The sequence below is a fragment of the Magnolia sinica genome, chromosome 12 (assembly GCF_029962835.1).
Source record: "Magnolia sinica isolate HGM2019 chromosome 12, MsV1, whole genome shotgun sequence".
Taxonomy (NCBI): domain Eukaryota; kingdom Viridiplantae; phylum Streptophyta; class Magnoliopsida; order Magnoliales; family Magnoliaceae; genus Magnolia; species Magnolia sinica.
This window is the reverse complement of record NC_080584.1, coordinates 7,222,085-7,242,783: the sequence shown is the minus strand read 5'-3', so window position 1 is coordinate 7,242,783 and position 20,699 is coordinate 7,222,085. Positions and strand designations below refer to the sequence as shown.

General features: G+C 40.2%; 1 protein-coding gene across 1 annotated transcript; it reads right to left on the bottom strand.

Moving 5' to 3' along the window:
• Positions 1-1,047: 1,047 nt before the first annotated feature.
• Positions 1,048-19,557, bottom strand: LOC131220855 (uncharacterized). Its single transcript, XM_058215705.1, has 14 exons — positions 19,396-19,557; positions 14,697-14,962; positions 13,019-13,193; positions 12,283-12,366; positions 11,959-12,200; positions 11,613-11,850; positions 11,360-11,439; positions 11,201-11,285; positions 9,740-9,871; positions 9,533-9,646; positions 5,793-5,840; positions 2,974-3,058; positions 2,375-2,431; positions 1,048-1,631 (listed from the first exon to the last, which is right to left on the bottom strand). The coding sequence occupies exons 2-14, from the start codon at positions 14,918-14,920 to the stop codon at positions 1,489-1,491; spliced, it is 1,707 nt and encodes a 568-aa protein (XP_058071688.1). The 5' UTR covers positions 14,921-14,962; positions 19,396-19,557; the 3' UTR covers positions 1,048-1,488.
• Positions 19,558-20,699: the final 1,142 nt, after the last annotated feature.

Below are 20,699 nucleotides of genomic sequence, written 5' to 3'. Positions count from 1 at the left end.
AATCATCAGATGGGCCACACATGATACCCAATGTTTTGGGTGGTGGATACTGTTTTTTATGAGGTGGCCCACCCTCTATAGGGGTAGTAGGAAATTGTCCCTTGTCCATCCATGACATTGGAGCCTAGCCCTTTATGAATGAAATTTCTTCATTTATCTCCACCCTCTACAGGAGTAGAATCTAGAGGTGGTGGGCAACACCCCCACCACTACAAACATCAAAGGCCAAGGATCCCTCTCCAAATCCCTTTCTCAAAGGGAATGATGGCTTCCCTCCAAGCATCCCATGCAAAATTGCAAAAGACAGAACATAAAACATAAAAGCAACAGTCCACTTCCTATTCAAAGTGGTGATTGACCTCACTCCATCTATACCATCCCCCCAAAGTGCTGCTGGCGGCCGGTCCCTGTTCAATCATGTTGTGCTCTTTTCATCATGAATTACAAGGGTCCTATGAACACGTGGGGCCCATGGTTTCCTGGCAATCCGCGATGCCGATGTGATTGGCCACAGCGTAGATGGGGGGATTGCCCTTATAATCCCTCAGATTAGTAGAAGAAACAACCTCACATCACACCCACAAATGAATACAGAGACGGCCCAGGTAAACAACCCAAGGTTGGATGTTTAAGATCTTTCAATCATGAAAGGAGATGCCTAGCATCTGCATAAAGGCCCAACCTGTTTATTTGATGGTGGGCAACCCCAACAGGCCAAATTCCCTATCTTGGGGGATGGACTTGGGACTTCCATCAGCCTCAACCCAGTTAATTTGCCATCACAGCTAACAATGGGATGGCCCTCGACGGACGCTTCAACGGCGGAGTCCAGAGCCCGCCATGGGCCTAGCAAAACGACCCAAGGCTGAGCCTAACCCTGTCCGAAAATTAATCAAATCCATGTTTACCATATGAATGTTCCAAATCCACCCATTGAACAAGCAGGATGCACATGCGTAGAAATTTAGAGAAATGAAACCAACGTCCGATCTTCGAAACGGCAAATTTATAGGATAAAAATTCATGTACAAATGAAAGCAGGCCATGCTAAAATGACTTGAACAAAAGTCCAGCTTGACAATTGATCAGACAGTACATCCCATGATAGATCCTAGCCTGGTCAAAAGCCGGGCCGCCAAGTCCATTGCCACAGTATATGACTGTACCTTCACATGCATCAAAATCTACATATATAGTACATGTTATTATCAACTCCAACCAAAAAAATATAATAATAATATTTAGGATTTTCAATGTATTTGATGACACCCCCAAACGCATCCCATCTGTTTCAACCCTCTTTTTTGTATGGGATGAAAATTGAGAGATCTGCGACACAAACCCTTAAAAGGAGATTCTAGGCTACAACAGCTTTATATTTTGCAGAATGGAGAACAGACAAAAACCAGGATTTGATTTTTTTTTTTCTTTTTTCTTTTTTTCTTTTACTGCTTCAGCTATGAACAGTTACTGGTGAAGCTTTGCTTGCTATCTGTGCACAGGTGGGGGCCGATATGGTGGCGGTCTAGCAGGGCGGAGTGACAGCTCAGGGCTCTCGGAGACCTCCAGCTGTGTTGGCAACAGGTTGAGAAAGCTTCCTTGGATGGGCTGATCGGGAGTGGCAGCCGTGTCTTGTGTGATATCCATGTGCATACAGGTTTCAGCATGCAAATCAGTAGTTAGAAAACGCTAAAACCAGATGCAAGATTGAAAACCACATGCATTCAATGGGGCCCACCATGGATGGGGACAATAGCCTAAAAACCAAACCCCCTTGCTCTCAAGTAGAGGCAGCCCATTTCTTTTAGTCATTTTTAAATTCTTCACTAATCGGGATGGTTATGGGTCATTTGATTAGCGTGATTTTTGCAATATGGCCCATCCATGACAGGGCATGTCCAGATGTCACACGCACGTATGTGATGTTACCATTCCTTAGGCAAACTTGAGAAACCAAGTACGAAAGAGAGAAACTTGGATGTGCAGGCATTTAGAAATTACTTAAAATTGCATACATGGCATTCAAGTAATTCAAATTAAACCGTCCAAATTATGGGTCCCAGTTTAGATGTATCATGAACAAAAAATTATGCTCATTTCATCATCTGACCACGGGAATTGGACATTTGTTGGATGGTCAAAAATGAACAATATCCAATGGCTATATTTCCAACAAACAATCGTCCAAAAATGGGAGGCTATGATTGCTCAACCAATCTGATATCGGCGCAACAGTGGGTTCCATACTTAGTCTGTTTAAATGTTGATGTATGCCATGTATACAATGCCTAAGTGCCCATGTATCAAGTGCCACACTAAGCCAGAGCATCAAATTAAATCCCCAAAAAGAAAATTAAGTGACAGAAGAGCGTACCAAATAGGGACTTGATTGAGGGCCTCTTTGGCTTATTACTCTTTTTCTTCAGCTCCGCTGTGTGAATTAGAGTATAATGCAACTGTCAGCAGACTAATTAAAAGGCAGCATTTTATCAGATTCCAAGTGCCAACATAAGGGATGGACCAATTGAATGCATTTTGCGTGTGGGTGCATTACGCTTTGGGATGGCAATGGGCTAGGAGTAGGGACAGAATTGGGCCCCTAAACTTGGGCCAAGGGCCATGGGTGGGCTTGAAATCTAAGCCCAGTATCTGGGCCAGGCCAGGGCCAATGATGAATGGCCTGGCCCGATCCAATCACCATGTGGGTCTGTGTAATAGAAAAGGATGGACGATGCCAAGATACCTATAAGTGGTCCCATTCAACGTACAAGTGTAGCTTAAAAGCATTTTTGGATCTGGGTCATGCTTCTATGATTAAAACCATCTATACAATGGGACATGTCACAGATGGATGGGTTGCTGTGGAAATTTAAACCTTTGACCATGGCGATCTTAAATGTAAGCAGGGCACCCCTATGTACAGTGGTGAAAAATGTGAGAGAGAGAGAGAGAGAGAGAGAGAGAGAGAGAGACCAAGGCCGGGCACAGGATCCTCATTGACAATTTCAAAGTTCTTGTAAGTATAACCCACAAAATTCACATCCTTGGATGAAAGCATCTGTAAGAAAAAGAAAAAGAAATACATTAGCATAATCAAGATGTTGATTAGATAAAGCATTTATGGATTAACAATCACAAGTATCAATACAAATCATTATTATATTAAGTTCGCAATTTTATTTTATTTTTAAATACAGAGATGATTCAATGCTCTTAGGGATTGTGGGTAACTCCCGTACATGATATACAACAACAAGTACATGGTATGATACATGTAGGATCATGTGGTAAATGGTAGTTAAGTGGCTCACTCCGATCAAGGTATTCCGTATCAGTAACGGTAGCCGTAATGGCCACCATCGTTACTGATACAAGTATCGGCCATAATGACCGTTACAACCCCTGTAACGGTTGAAATTTTATTTGTAGAAAATTTCTGGAAAAATACTTAATCCAAAATAATGTAGATATTCCAAATATGTATTCATTTTTTGTTTTGAACATGTTTATTGTAGCGTCTGGTCCATTCTTTAGTGAGAGTGTTGTATTTGGTTGTCTAGTGAATTAATGAACATGGTTATGTGTCTCTAATATTTATACATCACAATCAAATATTAGAACTAGAAATCGGGAAAAAAAAAAAAAAGGCATAAGCACCATTTTTTCCGATTTTTTTTTTAAAAGGCCCTCGGTGTTTCTATTTGCCTAAATCACTTCAGTCTATGGTTTTAATCCTAAAAACTATAGAAAGAGTGGTCAAAATATGTTGTAGAACAATCTAAGAAAGTTTGTATAATGAGAAAAGTGGAAAAAATGATGACAAAAATGGATGTAAAAAGAAAAGGTAAAAAAAAAAACAACTTTTTGACCCTTACAAGGGTAATGAATGATGATCTTTATGCCCCATAACAGTAGTTACGGCTCCCATAACGGCCGATACAGTCCCAAAAAACCAACTGCCCCGTTTCACCCTCGTATCGCATAACGTTCACAATCGTTACCTATATGTATCGGCCTTTACAACTATATCATAATAGATATGGAACACCTTGACTCCAGTATGTGGTATGCTATAGGTACAATTATGTGAGTCACTCCAACACATACAAGGAGCTGCACAAACATACCCCGCGCTAGGCACATCATGGACCAAGAGCCACATGGGTGAACTTTCATGAGATCCCATAATGTAGTTCACATTGGGCTCGAGTGGGGTAGCCTGTGGGATGTCGGGGCACACTCGGGGTGGGCGGCCCATGTGAGTGTGAAGTCGAACTCATGTGACATGGGGCCCACGAGGAGGGTTCGGTCGAGGTCCTAACTCATGGAATGTGGGGTCTAGGCTATGAGATAAATGGATTGATTCACCATGCTCTATCAATTTGAGCTTTTAAAGCAAGTAGTTAATTGTCTTGCATCACCCCATCTATCAGGTACGCTACCTCATGTTCACCTTTGAATCCCAAAAATCTAACCATCCAAAAAACTCGGGCGCCCACCATTAGTCTTGTGTAGGGCCCGCCATGGGGTTTAAATGCCATCCAATCCATTCATCTGATATCCCTCATCATGATGAAAAAATTACCCAAAAATCATAGTATTCCAAAACCAAGGTGGGCCATTCTATGAGAATTTAGAGGTTTTTAGTTTATTTTTATGGGGTGGCCCGCCTGAGTGTTGAATTAGCCTCTTTTTTTGTATCAAGGCTAAACAAGGGGTGATGCACCTGATGGACATAATGGATTTTCATCAAAATCATTTCCCCCATTAGAGAAAGTGTTCATGTAGGTACCTACACGAAGTACGCAAGTGTTTTCCTATACTAAGCATGTGTGATACAAATTGATATTTATTTTATATGTGACATGATGAATATTACATTATAGATCCCACAGGTATAGTATTACATTATATATGCTATTGGATAAATCAAGGTATAATATCTATAACTTCGCAACTTAATTAACAATAAAATAACAGAACCATGGTTTTGGATTTCAGATAGGTAAAGTAGCAATCCAGATCCCAAATGGCCCATACTCCAGATCACGTGACTCGGGATGGAAAATGTAGGGGGTTGGCAATTTAAGTATCATTGATCCGGACTATCCAACAAGCCCAGCAAACTTTCGATTGCCTTCCATATTCATGTTGTGTCTCGTCCAACATGGTACCCCAAGGCTTTGAAGGGTTAAGGTCTCATAACTGACTCACAGACAGTTCATGCAGCTTCAACTGAATGTAAGTTTTGAATTGTGAAGAGATGTAGATAGGCATGTTTTGTATGGACATTTATTATATTTTATGTCGTAACTTACCAAATCCTCATCTACCGTTTTCATGACTTTAATTATATAAATCCAAAGACCAAAAAAACTGAAAAAGGACAGAGCTCATGAAGTCTAGATAATCAGATATACACCCATTTACCATCTAATCAGAGAACACCTCCAAACATGATAATGCATTTGAACATTCATGGATTTACCCCTCGTTGAGTGGGCGTCCATTATTTCACATGGCCCGCACCCAATTGGTAGACCAACCTAATTTTGGGCCAGGTCATCTGCAATGTAGGGTTCACCTGATGTGTAGCGTGGTGCCCCACAACTATGTATGGGTGCATGTGGAGAGTTCATGCAGGCTGAACATAGTTCAGCATATAAAGCAACAATAAAACTGCCCATGTAAAACTAGCAACGAGCATAAGAACTGTAAGCCCAAAATTGTCAGAGAAAGAACATATAAGTACAGCACATCAGGAACTCATAGGCAGATGCTCCAAAATTTACCTTTCTCCATGGGCCTGATTTTGATGAAGTTTGAATCGGAGTTCCCATCTGCATTCACAACAACATGAGATAAATGACAAAAGGAACGCACCCAAAATTCACACGGACAAAATAGGAGATCAACACATGCACACCCGCCAAGCTAGAATAATTCAGCAAAGCCAATGGATAGTGGGACCAGCAAACCTTATCAAACCTCAGAGCAGACCCACCTTTAAATGTTTGTAGTTAGAACATCAGTGATCACTAATCATAGATTCATCGTCAGCATTGAAGCATTATATATCCTTTAAATAGCTGTTGGCTGTTATTATCTCATGCATGAAATATCACTAGGTGTGGGTCGGCTGGCAAAATCTAAATTTTGAATAGACTGGCCTGATCAGTTCAAGAACTGGACCCAAACAAACACAGGCTCCGCCCTTTGATGGCCCTAAATATGATCAATTATGCCAGATAAAACACCTTCCGGCATTCCAAAGTTAATACAAAGTGCACTTGAAATTTTAGGATGTCGATTTAGTGCTTGTGCTTTGTTATTGATACCACCACCTCTCTATGGTCAGTACTACTTTCCATCCTAGTTCAGTACTACTTTCCATCATAGTTCAAAAACTCGAAAACAAGACAAGACTCGATGGTCAGACGGGTAAGGTTGACTCGAAGTGTAATAATTATTGTAAATATTTTACATTGTTGTTGATGTCATCATCAAAAAAAAAAATCATCATCCCAATTGGGGTTGGCTACATGAATCTTGCTCCATCATTTCACTCTATTAAAAGCCATGACTTAGTTAGACCATGGATCATCAAGTCTTTTCTTACTACCTCCACACACATCCTTTCGGGTCTTCCCTTGTCGGTTTAAAGCCTTCAACTTGCACCAACTCACTCCTTCTAACCAGTGCATTTCCTGGCCTGTAATTGGCTAATTGCACATGTCCACACTAAGTCTACTTTCCCTCTTCTTATTACCCAATGGTGTTGCTCCTAAGTTCCCTCGAATGCGTTCATTTCTAATTCTATCCTTCCTCCTCATCTTGTCACTCATCCATCTCAACATTGATGCAATGGCATTTTCACACCGGGCTCCAGTAGGGTGGCCTGTGGGATGCAGGGGCACACTCAGGGTGGGCCGCCAATGTGAGGTGGGTGGCTCGTGTGAGGTAGAACTCATGTGATGTGGAGCCCACGAGGAGGGTTTCGACCGAGGACCTAACCCATGAGAAGTGGAGCTTGTGCTATGAGATAAAGGGATTGATTCACCCTGCTATATCAGTTTAAGCTTTTAGAATAAGTGGTTAGTTGTCTTGCATCAAAATGATATCAGAGCGAGAGTCTCTTTTTTGAGACTCCTCACCAAGGGTGATTAATGCAGGGGCATTTTCACACTGGGCTTGAGTGGGGTGACTCGTGGGATGCAAGGGCACACTCAGGATGGGCGGCCCATGTGAGGTGGAACCCATGTGATGTGGGGCCCATGACGGGGGTTTGGCCGAGGACCTAAGACATGAGAAGTGGGGCTTGAGCTACGCTCTATCAGTTCGAGCTTTTAGAGCAAGTGGTTAGTTGTCTTGCATTAAACATCCTCATTTTAGCTATATTCATCTAATGAACATTTTTTCCTTAACTACCCAACATTCTATCTCATAAAAGGCGCATATCAATTTGAGTGGTACACAACAATCACATAAAACTCCAGAGGCACATCTCCATTTCTTCTCCCTGATTTGAATTATTTGGGTAACATCGTTCTCAATCTCCCCAGTCTCATGAATTATCGACCCAAGATACTGGAAGTGGTCATTTTGGAAAGATTCTTGGTCAACTATCTTAACTAATTCCTTGTTTCCACTCTTATTGTTACTAAAATTGCACTCTATATACTGGTAGTCAGACTAATTATAAATCCTTTAGATTTTAAAGTACCCATCCATAAATCTAGCTTTGTATTTACGCCCCCTCTCATCTTGTCAATCAAAACGATGTCATCTACAAACAACAAATAACACAGGATCTCCTCAAGGTGTTCCAAAACGGTAACGATGGCTGTAATGGCTACCACCGTTACCATTATGATACGGGTCGTATCGGCCGTTACAGTCCTTGTATTGGCCGTTACGGTCCTCGTATCGGCCGTTACGGAACCGTTATAGCCTGTTTTTTCTGTAATGGCAGTTATAATCGTTTCAACCCCGTAACGCATAACGGTTATGACTGTTACCGTTACGTAACGGCTGTTACATAACCAATTTTGAATACCTTAGATCTCCTACAAATGCCCTGTTACCTTGTCCATAACCAATGCGAAAGGATGAGGGTTCAATTCCAACCCTCAGTGCAAGCCTACAATAATTGGGAATTCACTTGTCTCAATGGTCCTCACACTTCACATTGTTGTACAAGGATAAAAAATAAAAATGGTAGAAATACCAAACAACAGCGATGGGCATGCTGGCTAGAGACATTGGTACTTTCGAGAGAGTTATGGGGTTTGAGCCCTCCCTCCTACTTTTTTATCGAAAAAGTACTTTTCAAGTAGTTGACTTAGTTCGAGTCATGGTAAGTTGCGCCAAGTTGACCAAGTCGAGTGATTGGGTGAGTCACGTTGAGTCGAGATAAAAGTCACTCTAACAATTGAGTTTCATGGTGTCTCAGCTTGAAATCTTGCCGAGTTGAGTTAATTCGGCCGAGTTTCAAGTCAGGTCACGAAGTTTTAGAAATATGGTTTCAATGCACATAAGAAATACAAGAAACTATGAAACTCTGGCAATTTTTTCTTATCTACTAAACATCATCATCATCTAAGCCTTATCCCAATTAATTGCGGTTCAGCTACATGAATCCTTTTCCATCATTCCACTTGGTGCCTAAGGAGAAAAAAATGGAAAATGTGACAAATGATGATCATGTGACTTATATTGTAATGGCCAACAGATGACATGATAGTTCCTACGTATGGGAAGAAAGAAGCCCATTCTCCTCTAGAGATTTCCATGTACAAGAAATGCATCTCAACAGCCATGCTATTTTGATATGTGTTTAAGACATGACAAGAAACTAAATGCACTTCGAATTTCGCACTGCAGTCTTTGGAGGAGCATTCTCAAACAGGAATCTAAAGGAAATACATTATACGATTTTTTTTAAAGCAAACCCTAATTGATGTGTCAAGGATTCAATGCCTGACATGAATCAACTGGAGCTTATGTTTCATTATGCTTGAGTCCAGCAACATGCTACTTGCAAAGAAACATATCTGCAGTTGCCAAACCCAGACACCAACAAATGCCACCATGGCATGGGTGCGAATGATCTGGATTTTCCGCCAGGTTCAGCCCATTGTTAATGTGGCCTGACCCAAAAATAGGCCACCCTGCTCATCATGTGGACCACATTTATACAAAATTTGGCAGTTAGAAAAAGTTAACCAGCGGACCACATTCAATGTACATGTCCGGCACATTGGCACAGGTGGAACAGAACAGTCTATTTTTGGTATAGAGAACATTATAAGTGAACCCCCACCAAATGAACAGCCCAGATCTCGTGCACATCTGACATGTTGGCATAATCTCAGCTATGACAACTGCAGATGTACATCTGCCGCAGGTAGAGTTCCTGTTTGAGCAGCAGAGCATGTGTACTTTCAGGCATGTAAAGAAGAGTTTCTCAAGATTCAGGAATAAGGTAGCATACTTTAAAACCCATATATGAAAGACTTAGAGCACGCCGTACCTCCTCAAACTTCTCAAAATTCTGAGTATCCAACTCATCATTAACCTCTGGTATAAAAGCAGCTTCCATCTGATATAGTTTGTCCCACTGGATGCCTTGAAACCACGGGTGTGCCTAAGGAATATCCCAATGTCAAACACTCACTTCAAATTTCACTCACTTTTAAAACACAAAATAAAGAGACATTGAAGTGAAGAAAATGCATACCTTTATTTCATGAGCTCCTTTAGTCCCAAGCCTCCGTTCCACATTGCACAGCAGTTTGCAGATGAGATCTTTAGCTTCAGCTGACAGATTTGCCTCCTCAGGGAATTTCAAGTGAGTTCTCCAGTTCACTATCTGCACAATGTGTAGGACAAACCAACTAATTGTTTCTGAATATATATCAACCACAAGTTACCATTACCAGAAGGCTCAATGCTAACCAAGTGGAATTATAGGGTGGACCCGATGCTTCGTAGTTTAATGATGTGCACGATTCCATACAGAGTTCATGGTACCCTACCAAGCTGTTGATCTGATAGACCCACCATGGAGCGGGATACCCTTGAAATCCCCCAGATTAGAAGAAGCTATCCTCCGATGTTTGGCCTTACTTCTGTTGAACATGGACCATAGCTGTATTTTCTCGACTGTTTATTTATAGGCCACCAGTCTAGGAAATTTCCAGGGCATCCCCCACCATGATGGGGGTTCATCCAATCCACTGTTTGGATCACCAAACCAGACCCCATATGCACTTTATACCGTGCTGATATGAAGGATTGAATAGTTTCTTGGCAATAGAAAACTATAATAAGTACTAATCTAACCAAGATGCCTTGAGGAATGGTTGTAATATTTTGGAGCTCTAATCTTTAAAATCCCTACTCATGCCTATCCTATGGCAGGATATTTCTTGCTATGCCGTCAGATCAAGCAAGCATTTGCTAGTAAATTCAGCCTTTAAATGGGTTTAGGGTGCCTGTATGGTTTAAATTTTAAAACAGTGGTTTCAGTGCACGACTCGCCCATGTCTGAGACCTAGTCTTATTGCCAAAGCCAATAAGAGCCATCCCAAACAGGGCGAGTTGGGGAAGGTGTTAAAGATCATTTTTAAAAAATCAGGAAAATTTTTTTTAAGGAAAATGAGAAAAAATGAAATAATCAGAAATTTTAAACCTAAATTCACAGAACTTGGGTTAAAAATGTGTTTTAGTCAAAAGAAACAGCAACATACAACTTGAAACATCTTTCCCTCCTCCCAAAGCCTTATAAATGAAAGAACTGTATGAAATGGGTGTTTTCACAAAACAGTCACCTTTATATACTTCAACACATGAGTAATTATATGCAACTCAGCAAGACTGGACCTGACTCAGTTATGACTTGGTATGACTCAGTGCAACTGGGAGGAGTCAGGGGGTCTTTTTAACTTCCAGACCACTGTATGGTCCCACTCATGCTAAAACCAATACAACTCTGATTAAACCAAATCATATTAAACAATATTTTAAACCATAGATGCATCCACATAAATTTCATGATCTCTTAATGAAAAAGAAGCGAAAGAGTAGAATAAATGCTTCAAGAAATCTCCTATCATTATTCTGACAGATAAAATATACTACCATTTACCAACCCACATTCCACAGAGAGGTAGCCTTCCAAATCAAATTGGGCACATACCTTTCTACAGGTTGACATTGGTTCTTCAGAATAAAATGGTGGATAGCCCACAAGCATCTCATACATGATTGCTCCAAGTGACCACCTATGACAAAAGTCAGGAATAGAGCAATGGAAATTTGTGAAATAAAAGAAATAAATGAGAACAACGTAACTAACCAATCGCACTCCATTCCATATCCTTTCTTCAGCAAAACTTCAGGAGCAATATAGTCAGGAGTACCAACAGTAGAATAAGCCTGCATCAGAAAGCACATAGCAAAATATATTCCATAATTGAAACTTCAAAATCTTCAACTTGGTACTTGCACTTATGATTCAAGATTTTACATCATCTCATACATCCACAACGATAATTAACAGTTGCAGGCTGGGAAGCTAAAATGATAAATGGGAATCATGGCAGACTTACCAACATTCTCCTGTTTTTCTGCCAATGTAACAACTGTTCCTGCTGTGTACGCTTCAGTACAGCAGGTTCAATTGAGCGCTTATCAGTTTCCAGTGTAGGTCTGAAATTTTTTCCCATTGCAGAGTCATTCTCGTGAAGATTCGGAAAACTACTACAGTCCAAGGGTTTACACAATCCAAAATCTGAAAGCTTCATATGGCCATAACGATCAAGCAACAAGTTGTCAGGCTTGATATCCCTATACAAAAGAACAAAAAATACGCATGTTAAGGTGATTTTTTTTCAAGTTGGGTTCGACCATTCAAGATGTTTTAATATAAGTAAAATGGGAAACACTAAGACAGGCCTGTGGATGTAGTTGCGTTTGTGAATGGATTCAATCGCTAAGACTGTTTGCCCAACATAAAATCTAGCCTCATCTTCAGTTAAGGTATCCTTGCGCATTAGCAATGTCATCATATCTCCACCAGGAAGATATTCCATGATGAGATACAAAAACTCTTCATCTTGAAAGGAGCAGTAAAGTTTAACGATGCAGGGACAGTCAACCTCAGCAAGGAGATTCCTCTCAGCTTTAACATGCTCCACCTAAAAAAATGTTACCAAAAACAAGATTGTGAGAAAGAAAAATAAGACAAGCAAATAAGAAGAGATTATCATGTAACAATACCTGACCCCTACGAAGCATCTCTGATTTCTTGAGTTTTTTCATAGCATAGACATGGTCTGTGGTCTTTTCTCTACAGAGTCTCACCTGCATAGTCATGGCAAACATGTCGAATTGACTCCCTGAATTTAAGGAAGCTTGACAAACCATCAAAGAAATTGATGTAATTAGAGTAGTTAATTCAATCTATTTAAGGGGGAATTAAAATATCCCATCCAAACAGTATCTAGCTCCCTCAACTGTCAAATTGCAAAATTAACAGATTGGTGGAGGTGACCATGGAGCCTGATGAGATCTGCAAGGAGGAAGGGAGCAAGACCAAGAGATAAAGCTTGGTTTTGGAGCTAGAAAGGACCCTGGATCAGAGATGATCAAGGACCCTGGAAAAGAATAATAGGGTGGTGCAGCCCATGATCCAACAAGGTAAAACAACGCCAGCGTATGACTTTGACACAAATTGGCCCTTACAACCCCCAAAATGTTAGATTAACAAGATAATGAACTCAGATTAATTATTTTTGGGATCCACTATTTATTTATTTTTTCTATAGATGCACTCTTTTTACTACTTTTGGTGATGCAATATTATAACTTTGTACTGCTGTGTTGCCAAGAGTAGATAAAAGGGCATATAGATCCAAGAGGGTTAGCATAAACAACAAATTCCTAATTTCTGGTTAATATAATTTTCTACAAAAAATTAAGGAAATGAAATAACAAGAACCATAGAAAGAGATACCTCCCCAAATGCGCCCCTTCCTATGATTGTAAGGAGCTCAAAGTCGTCAACACCCATTTTATGTCTTTGACGACGCATATATTCAGTTTCCTTTTTCTCCAAGTATTTTAGAAGATCGTTCTGCTCTTCCTTCGAAACTTCAGCATCAGCAAGCTTTCTCTCCAACATCCAGCGTCTGGCATCAATGATAGCAAATTTCAAAGGAATAACTTAAATATGCTAGATGATCTAAACTATTTCTTTAACACTAGAAGATAAGGAAATAATTAGTTGGCAAGAAGCATATGCTAGAGTGGTTCAATCCAGTTGCAAATTCTTGAGGAGATGCTAAATATTTTAACAAAAAACAACAGCTCAGCACATGGAAACAAAAAAATTTTAAAAAAAAAAAAAGCATTTGAAAGTATCTAATTAGTTATTAAATTTTGAGTTTCACTCATATGTGTACTTAGCTGATTGAACCAAGCACATGTATCAAACCATACAGGCTAACTACATTCTTCTTCTTCTTCTTCTTCTTCTTCTTCTTTTTGCAAGGTAACGAAAGCTTTTATCAGACAGAAAAACAGAAACTACTACAAACAGAGGCGCCGAGACCGCAACCTGGTACTACTTAAGAAAATCCAAATTGCATCCTTTTAAAGATAAAATAGCACTAGCCCATTCGATAACCAGCCCCTCTAGTCCCATGGGATATACCCTCTACAGGCCTACTCGAATTATTGAAACACCTACTATTCATTTCTTCCCAAACGGCCCACCAAATCCCCAGCAAAGACATTCTCCACAACAGGTTCTTATGGGTCCCTAGCCTCGCCCCATGCCAAGAAAGAAGCAAATGGTCCACCAACGCTGGCGCGGACCACACCATATGAAACCAGCTTAGAATATCTGCCCAAATCGGGCCTAGAAAGGGGCAATGGAGGAAAAGATGGTTGATGAACTCCTTATGCACGCACAAGCTGCAAATGCTTGGGATAACCATAGCTTTTGTCGATGGTAACGACCTTCCTCCAACCAAGCAACCAACCGAAAGCTGCTAACTTAGAGTGAACTTTGTAAGACCAGACACGGCATGTGCTCCTCGCATCTTCCTTACAAATAATCCCTCTTAAAGAGGAATAGAAAGACTTTACTGGAAAAATCCCAGATTTGTCAGCTGTCCACACCAATTTGTCCAGCTTAGATGGATTAGGAGCAAAGAAATGGAAACATTCCAGCAGAACCACGTATTCCTCAATTTCCTCTTCTCAAAGAAACCGCCTACGAGGAGGAGGCTCCCACACAACCGCGCCGCCTATGCAGGAGTAGCATCCAACATGCTACTCATTTGATAAGTAGGCTAACTACGTTCTTCTTGTTTGGTAAACCAAATTTGACTTTCCCACACATGCATTCACCCAGCAGGGCAGCAACTTCATTTGAAAACAATTCTGGCCACATGTATGCATCCTAGATACCCAGATAGTTCAGAATAGATAATGTACCATTTTTTTGTCCAAGTCCAAATATTAAGTGAAAAGGCCTCACCCCTCTCTGTGTTGTGTATGAGTATTGAAGCATGCATGTTTAAGGAGGAAAAAATGTCCTGTGCCACTCCTTTTCTCTGGGCTTCTTTTCTAGCATTGCAACAGTCAAAGCCTCTTTAGATAAGAAAAAATGGAATTACAGAATGTACCTCTCCTTTCTCTCTTGCAAGCACTTCATCTGAGACTTGTAATGGTTCTCAATGTACTGTTTAGCAGCAGCAACCTTCTGTTTTGTGATATTTGAAGGTGCCTCATCAATGGGGGGCTTCTGTCCATGTTTCCCATTCTCCGTTTCCTTCTTCTTAGTTGGCGACGACTTCGATTTGTCACTTCTAGGTTTGAATCTGTGAAACCAGCTCCTTGCAGAATCCATTTCAATTATAACAACATAATCCCAAATGCATGCTCTTCTTTCCTACACAAGCACCAACGAAAATTTTAACAAACCATGATTCTGCATCAAATATCAACCCAAAATTGTCAAAACAAGGTAAACAAACAGAATTCATCTCTTTACACAGCAAATAATAATATAATGCAAAAAGTGCTTAAGGTGCTACCGAAATAAATAAATAAATAAGACACGACTTTTTCATTATTGATAAGCCTAAGGTTCAGCAAGACCCCCACCAACAACTAAAAGAGAAAGATGAGAAGGCAAAAGGGAGATGCCACAAGGCCTAGAAGAAAAACAAAAGACAAACAGCTGCAAGAGAAACAGGCTACATTTTTCTCCAGAACTGGACCCCTCTATGATCTTCATCATAATTCTCTGGAGCCGAGGTTGAGATCCAACTTGGACAGCAATAACCAAGCAGCAGCAGGAAGCCCAAGCAGATAATTAGCAACTCAGCTGTTTCACGCCATGAGAAGGCTACCATTCACCAGTAATTTTCTAAGGGCAGATCTGGCATTGAGCACAGCAGTGACTTCCCAAAGGCAGCAGATTTCGACCTTTATAATCTTGATGACCAATAAAGAATCGGATTCAAAGAGCACATTTGACAGGCCACACCTAAGACCATAATCCACAGCAGCTCTTATAGCTGTGATTTCAAGCTGAAGGATGCTAATGTTGCAGCTGGCTGGGGAAACAAAGCTCTGTTTGTGAAGCCAGAAAAGTCCCACAGGACACAAAAACCAACCACCAGGTTGACAAAGAGAAGAATCCGTGTCAAATTCAAACCAACCACTCAAGAGCCTCTTTCCATGAACGAAGTTAGCACTCCAAGGCAAATCATCATAACTAATCAAAGGAGTGATATTCCATAGTGCAAGAAATCTGGAGCCAGTCATTCTCTGTATTTAACAGAATGCCTCGTTATTGATGAGAAATCCTCATAGGCCTGATGTTTACTAAAATCTCAATTATGCACCAAATTCAACCCTCAACTTTTGAAAATCAATTGACTGTTAAAACTTTGGGAGACTTGCGCACTTCTGCATTTTGGGACAGATGGGTGTTAGTTGTTCGGTTTTCCATCCGATAATGGATTCAAATTTGCAGCAAATATACATTATTTCCAGATGTTGTTTCCAGAATGCGTCTCCAATGTCCAAACTTCCAAACAGATGTTAACCTGTTTATCATGGATATCCAATCCAATGATGATTAGGGGCATATCTAGAGCTGGGCAACGGTCCGGATCGGATCGGATTGGGTCCAACTCGATCCGATCCGAAATCTCAATGGCCTAACCCGAACTCGATCCGATCCGGGACCGAGTCTAGGTCACCTGACTTGGACCGATCCGATGCATGGTTGGCCCGACCCGAATCGAGTCCGACTTGGTCAGGGAAACCGAGTCGGATCAGGTTGGGTATGATTCGGATCGTATGAATTTAATCCAACTGTTTCATGTGGTGTGGTCCACTTCAGCCTTCAATATACCGCATTTTTGTGCTCAAGGCCTAGAATGATATGTCAAAATGGATGAATGGCTAAGATAAAACATAGAACATGTACATCAAGGTGGGCCCCACATGGCTCTAAAAGAACTGTATCCATGCTTTCATCGGACGTATAACGTGTTATAGTGTTGACATTTCGTGCAATGACATCATTTTCACGCAAGTCTTACTATATTGACGTTAGCAAGTTCTGTGGGTCTGATCATGGGGTATGTGTTATATCCAAACCGTCCATCCATTTGGCGAGCTCGTCTAAAGGCTTGAGACAAAAAATAAGACAGATCTAACTAACAAGTGGACCACAAGAATTGTTTAACGGTGAAAATTATTCTCTGCTGCTATTTGTGGTGTGGTCCAGATGATCTTTGGATATTATTTATTTTTTTAATAATGCTCTATAATGATCTCTAAAAATATATGAACGGTGTAGATATAATAAATACATCACTGTGGGGCCCATATAACTTTGATCTCCTTTGAACCGTTCGTACAACTCGGAGCTCAAGGAGCGTCATTACTCGTCTTCGCACGCCACATACCTAGCCTAGCTACAAGCCTACAACAGCTATATAGTATAGCTAGTGACTGGTGTGTGGTACACTGGTACTGACGGCAACGGATTGGCTACTCCCCTGCTGGTGTTCGGTGATCTGTGGGCCCCACCATGATGTATGTATTTCATCGATGCGGTTCATCCATTTTTACAGATCATTTTAAGGCTTGATACAAAATATTAGAGGGATAAAAATCTCAAGTGGACCACACCACAGGAAAACAATAATGGTTGGATATCCTCCATTAAAATCCTCCTAAGGCCCACTATACTGTTATTCAACATCCAATCTGTTGATTAGGCGATACAAACCCAAATGAAGGGAAAAACAAAGATCAGCCTGATCCAAAACGTTTATGACCCCGATAAAATTTTTAATGGTCAATTTTCACTCAACACCGTTTCCTATAATGTGGTCCACTTGAGATTGGGATACACCTCATTTTTGGTTTTATACAATAAAATGATCTAGAAAAATGAATGGACGGCATGGATGAAACACATAAATCATGGTGGGGCCCACAGAGAACCAACCATCAGACATTCCTCTCCTCTCTCTCTAAATCTCTATCTCTGTTTTTCTCTCTCCTCTTTCAAAATCTCTCTCTCATGTTTAGTTTCAAAACCAGGGGAATAGCCAATCCGATTCTGGTACTAACTACTGAGTAAACTCTGTTGGGGCCCACCGTGAATGCATGTGGTTTATCCACTCCGGATTGGGTCTGATCTGATCGGATCAGGTTTCGGATCGGATCAGTCCGGATTGACCACGATCCGATCCCGATCCGAAAATCATTCGGATCTGAATTACCTAACTCGATCCGCACCAATCCAGGCCGTCGGTTCGGTTCGGATCAGGTTTGATCGGGTCTGATCGGGTCGGATCCACCGGATCGGATCTGTTTTGCCCAGCTCTAGGCATATCTAAATATGTCTCCAACTATGACCCCCCGCCACCAAAAAAAAAAAAAAAACACAAAAACACAAAAAAGCAGGAAGAAGAATAAATAAATAAATAAAAAGATCAAAACAACAACAGACCTTAACCTCTGATAAATTTATGTCTACACTTAACTCAGAAGAAGAAGAAAGAAGGGGAAAAAACATTAACTTCCACTACAAATCATCATCCATATGCCAAATCCCACTCCAAAAACCGAAACTAAAATTTCTGAATCCAGATATTAACAAACTCCCCCAAATTAGCCATGGATATTTAAAATATCTGAATTCAGAAATTAACAAATTCACCCAAATTAGCAACAGATATTTACAGAACTTCTTCAATTGTCATAAGAATGTCCTGAATTATCAATGCAAACAAATACTCAGTTCTGCACCAAATTTGATCACCAAAAGAAAAAGAAAAAAAATCAACTGAATTCCATAAAATACAAAAATAAAGGGCCATGTTTCAATGAACTATTGAATTGAATTGTGATTATTAGTTTTACAAAGCAGGAATAACCAAAATGTGGTTTCATCCATTATCACTCCAATTACGTTAACTTCAACTTACAAGTTGAATGATAAAGACGCGTAATTTTGTACACTTCCCCTTGTCTTGATAGAAACGACCATTCAAAATTCAATTCACTTGGGCGTCCAAACACATGCTAATTCTACTGGAAATCTGAAAAGGGCCTATCCAATTCCATACACTACACCAATAACAAACTCCCAAGTTCCTCCACCAAATTCAACCAAAACGCACCCTAATTCCAGAAAATTACCAAAAAAAAAAAAACTACTATTTTCTTAAAAACTCCTTCAATTTAAAATAAAAATAAAAAAATTTCGGAAAGTATCCACATAAACACACTAGTCTGCACCGAATTCAAACACTAAACCTCCAAAAAATAATATAATAATAATAATCAAAATGGAATCCAAAAAAAATTGCAAAAAATAGAAAAACTAAATCCACTGAGAATATAGAAAAACCCCTCATTTCTGCACCAAATTCAACCAAAAACCACAGCAGACAAATCCGAATCCATAAAATTGCCAAAATAGATCTTCATTTGTCATAAAAATCCCAAATTCATACACTACAACTTAAAAAAACAAAAAACAAAAAATCCTACTAAAAAAAACGATTAAATCCACAAATTGCATAAAGATCGTCATTTCTGAACTAAATTCAACCAAAAGCCACGATAAATCACTCCAATTTTGCAAATCCAAATATTACAAAGAAAACCCAAATTCTTCCCTACAAACACTCCTATCTCACGAAATTCAACCCCCAAACCCTCATAATTCCAATAAAAAACAAACATTACTAAACAAAACCCTAATCTCGCTCGAGAAACCTCATTTCTAAAGAAAATCCAACGGCGGAGATTGCACACCGGATCAGAAAGAGAGAGAAAGCATCGTACCTGGAAGATCCAACGACGAAAATCTATGAGAAGGAAAATATATATATATATATTCCGGAAAATCCTCTCAACTCCCAGAAACGACTGTAACTGTTCGAGACTCGCTTCGACTCTCCGCAACCTACCTCTCTCTCTCTCTCTCTACTTTCAAGGGCACTTGTAGACCTACACGCAGGACGCATCCTTCTAGACGCAAACATCAACACGCAGCCACTCGTGTGAACCTGGCGCATGTGTGAGGCATCCGAACTGTGTATCAGGTAAAATCTGAATTTGAGTCGAATTCGGTAGTGACCCATCCAGTACCGACGGGAAAAAGCTTTGTGGGCCCCAACATGGTGTATGTGTTTTATCCACGCCGTCCATACAGTTTTCCAGCTCATTTTATTGCATGAACCCAAAAATGGGACAGACCAAAATTTCAGGTGGACCACACCATAGGAAACAGTGCTGATTAATTGCCCACCATTAAAAACTTCTTTAGGGCCACGTTAGTTTTGGATGAGCTGATATTTGCGTTTTCCCTTCTTTCATGTCTTTGTGACCTAAAAACTTCTCTAGGGGGCACAATATTTGTGTGTGACCTAATCAACAGTAGGCCCTATGAAATTTTTAATGGCTAGCATTCAATCACCATTTTTTTCTGTGGTGTGGTCTTTCTAAGAACTGGATCTGTCCCTTTTTTTGGGGACATGTACTAAAATTAGCTGGAAAAACAGATGGATGGTATGGATAAAACATATACATCAGGATGGAGCCCATGTAGCTATTCCAGCACCGACCCGTACCTAGGTAGGCAATGGAGGGTCACTACCGAATCCAAATACCAACTTATTATATTATTTTTGAAGAGAAATGCTCGGAGTGCGCACCATAAGTTGTGGTGCTCCTACTTACATTGGGACACATCCAATCCATTGATGTAGATTGTTCACATTGATCCGATGAAAATTAACCATTTGATCAATGGCCTTAAATATGGACGGTTAGGATTAATTACAGAAAATAGGTCTAAGAAACAATCTGATCAATCTATTTGGTGGGGACCATCATGGATTGCCTATAATTCTAAAGAAATAATTTTTTTAATTCAATTATAACCATCCCATTGATGATTCAAACATTGATGGCTAAAATAAATAAGGATAAATAAAGGATGGATTGGGTCGCCTAATTAACGTAATTTTTTAAACATGGCCCATAAAAACGTTCTTAATTTAATGTACGGTTCAGATTGATCTATTAGAATGCACAAGGGAATCAATTTTGTGCAGTACATCCCATGGTAGTACGCGTGTGGACTA

Excerpts from the sequence above, each read along its gene's own strand:
- LOC131220855 (XM_058215705.1), bottom strand. The coding sequence starts at position 14,920 with ATGGATTCTGCAAGGAGCTGGTTTCACAGATTCAAACCTAGAAGTGAC. Across the intron at positions 11,851-11,958 it reads AAACGCAACTACATCCACAG|GGATATCAAGCCTGACAACT; the intron begins GCCTGTCTTAGT and ends TCTTTTGTATAG. Across the intron at positions 5,841-9,532 it reads ATTTTGAGAAGTTTGAGGAG|ATGGGAACTCCGATTCAAAC; the intron begins GTACGGCGTGCT and ends TTGTGAATGCAG.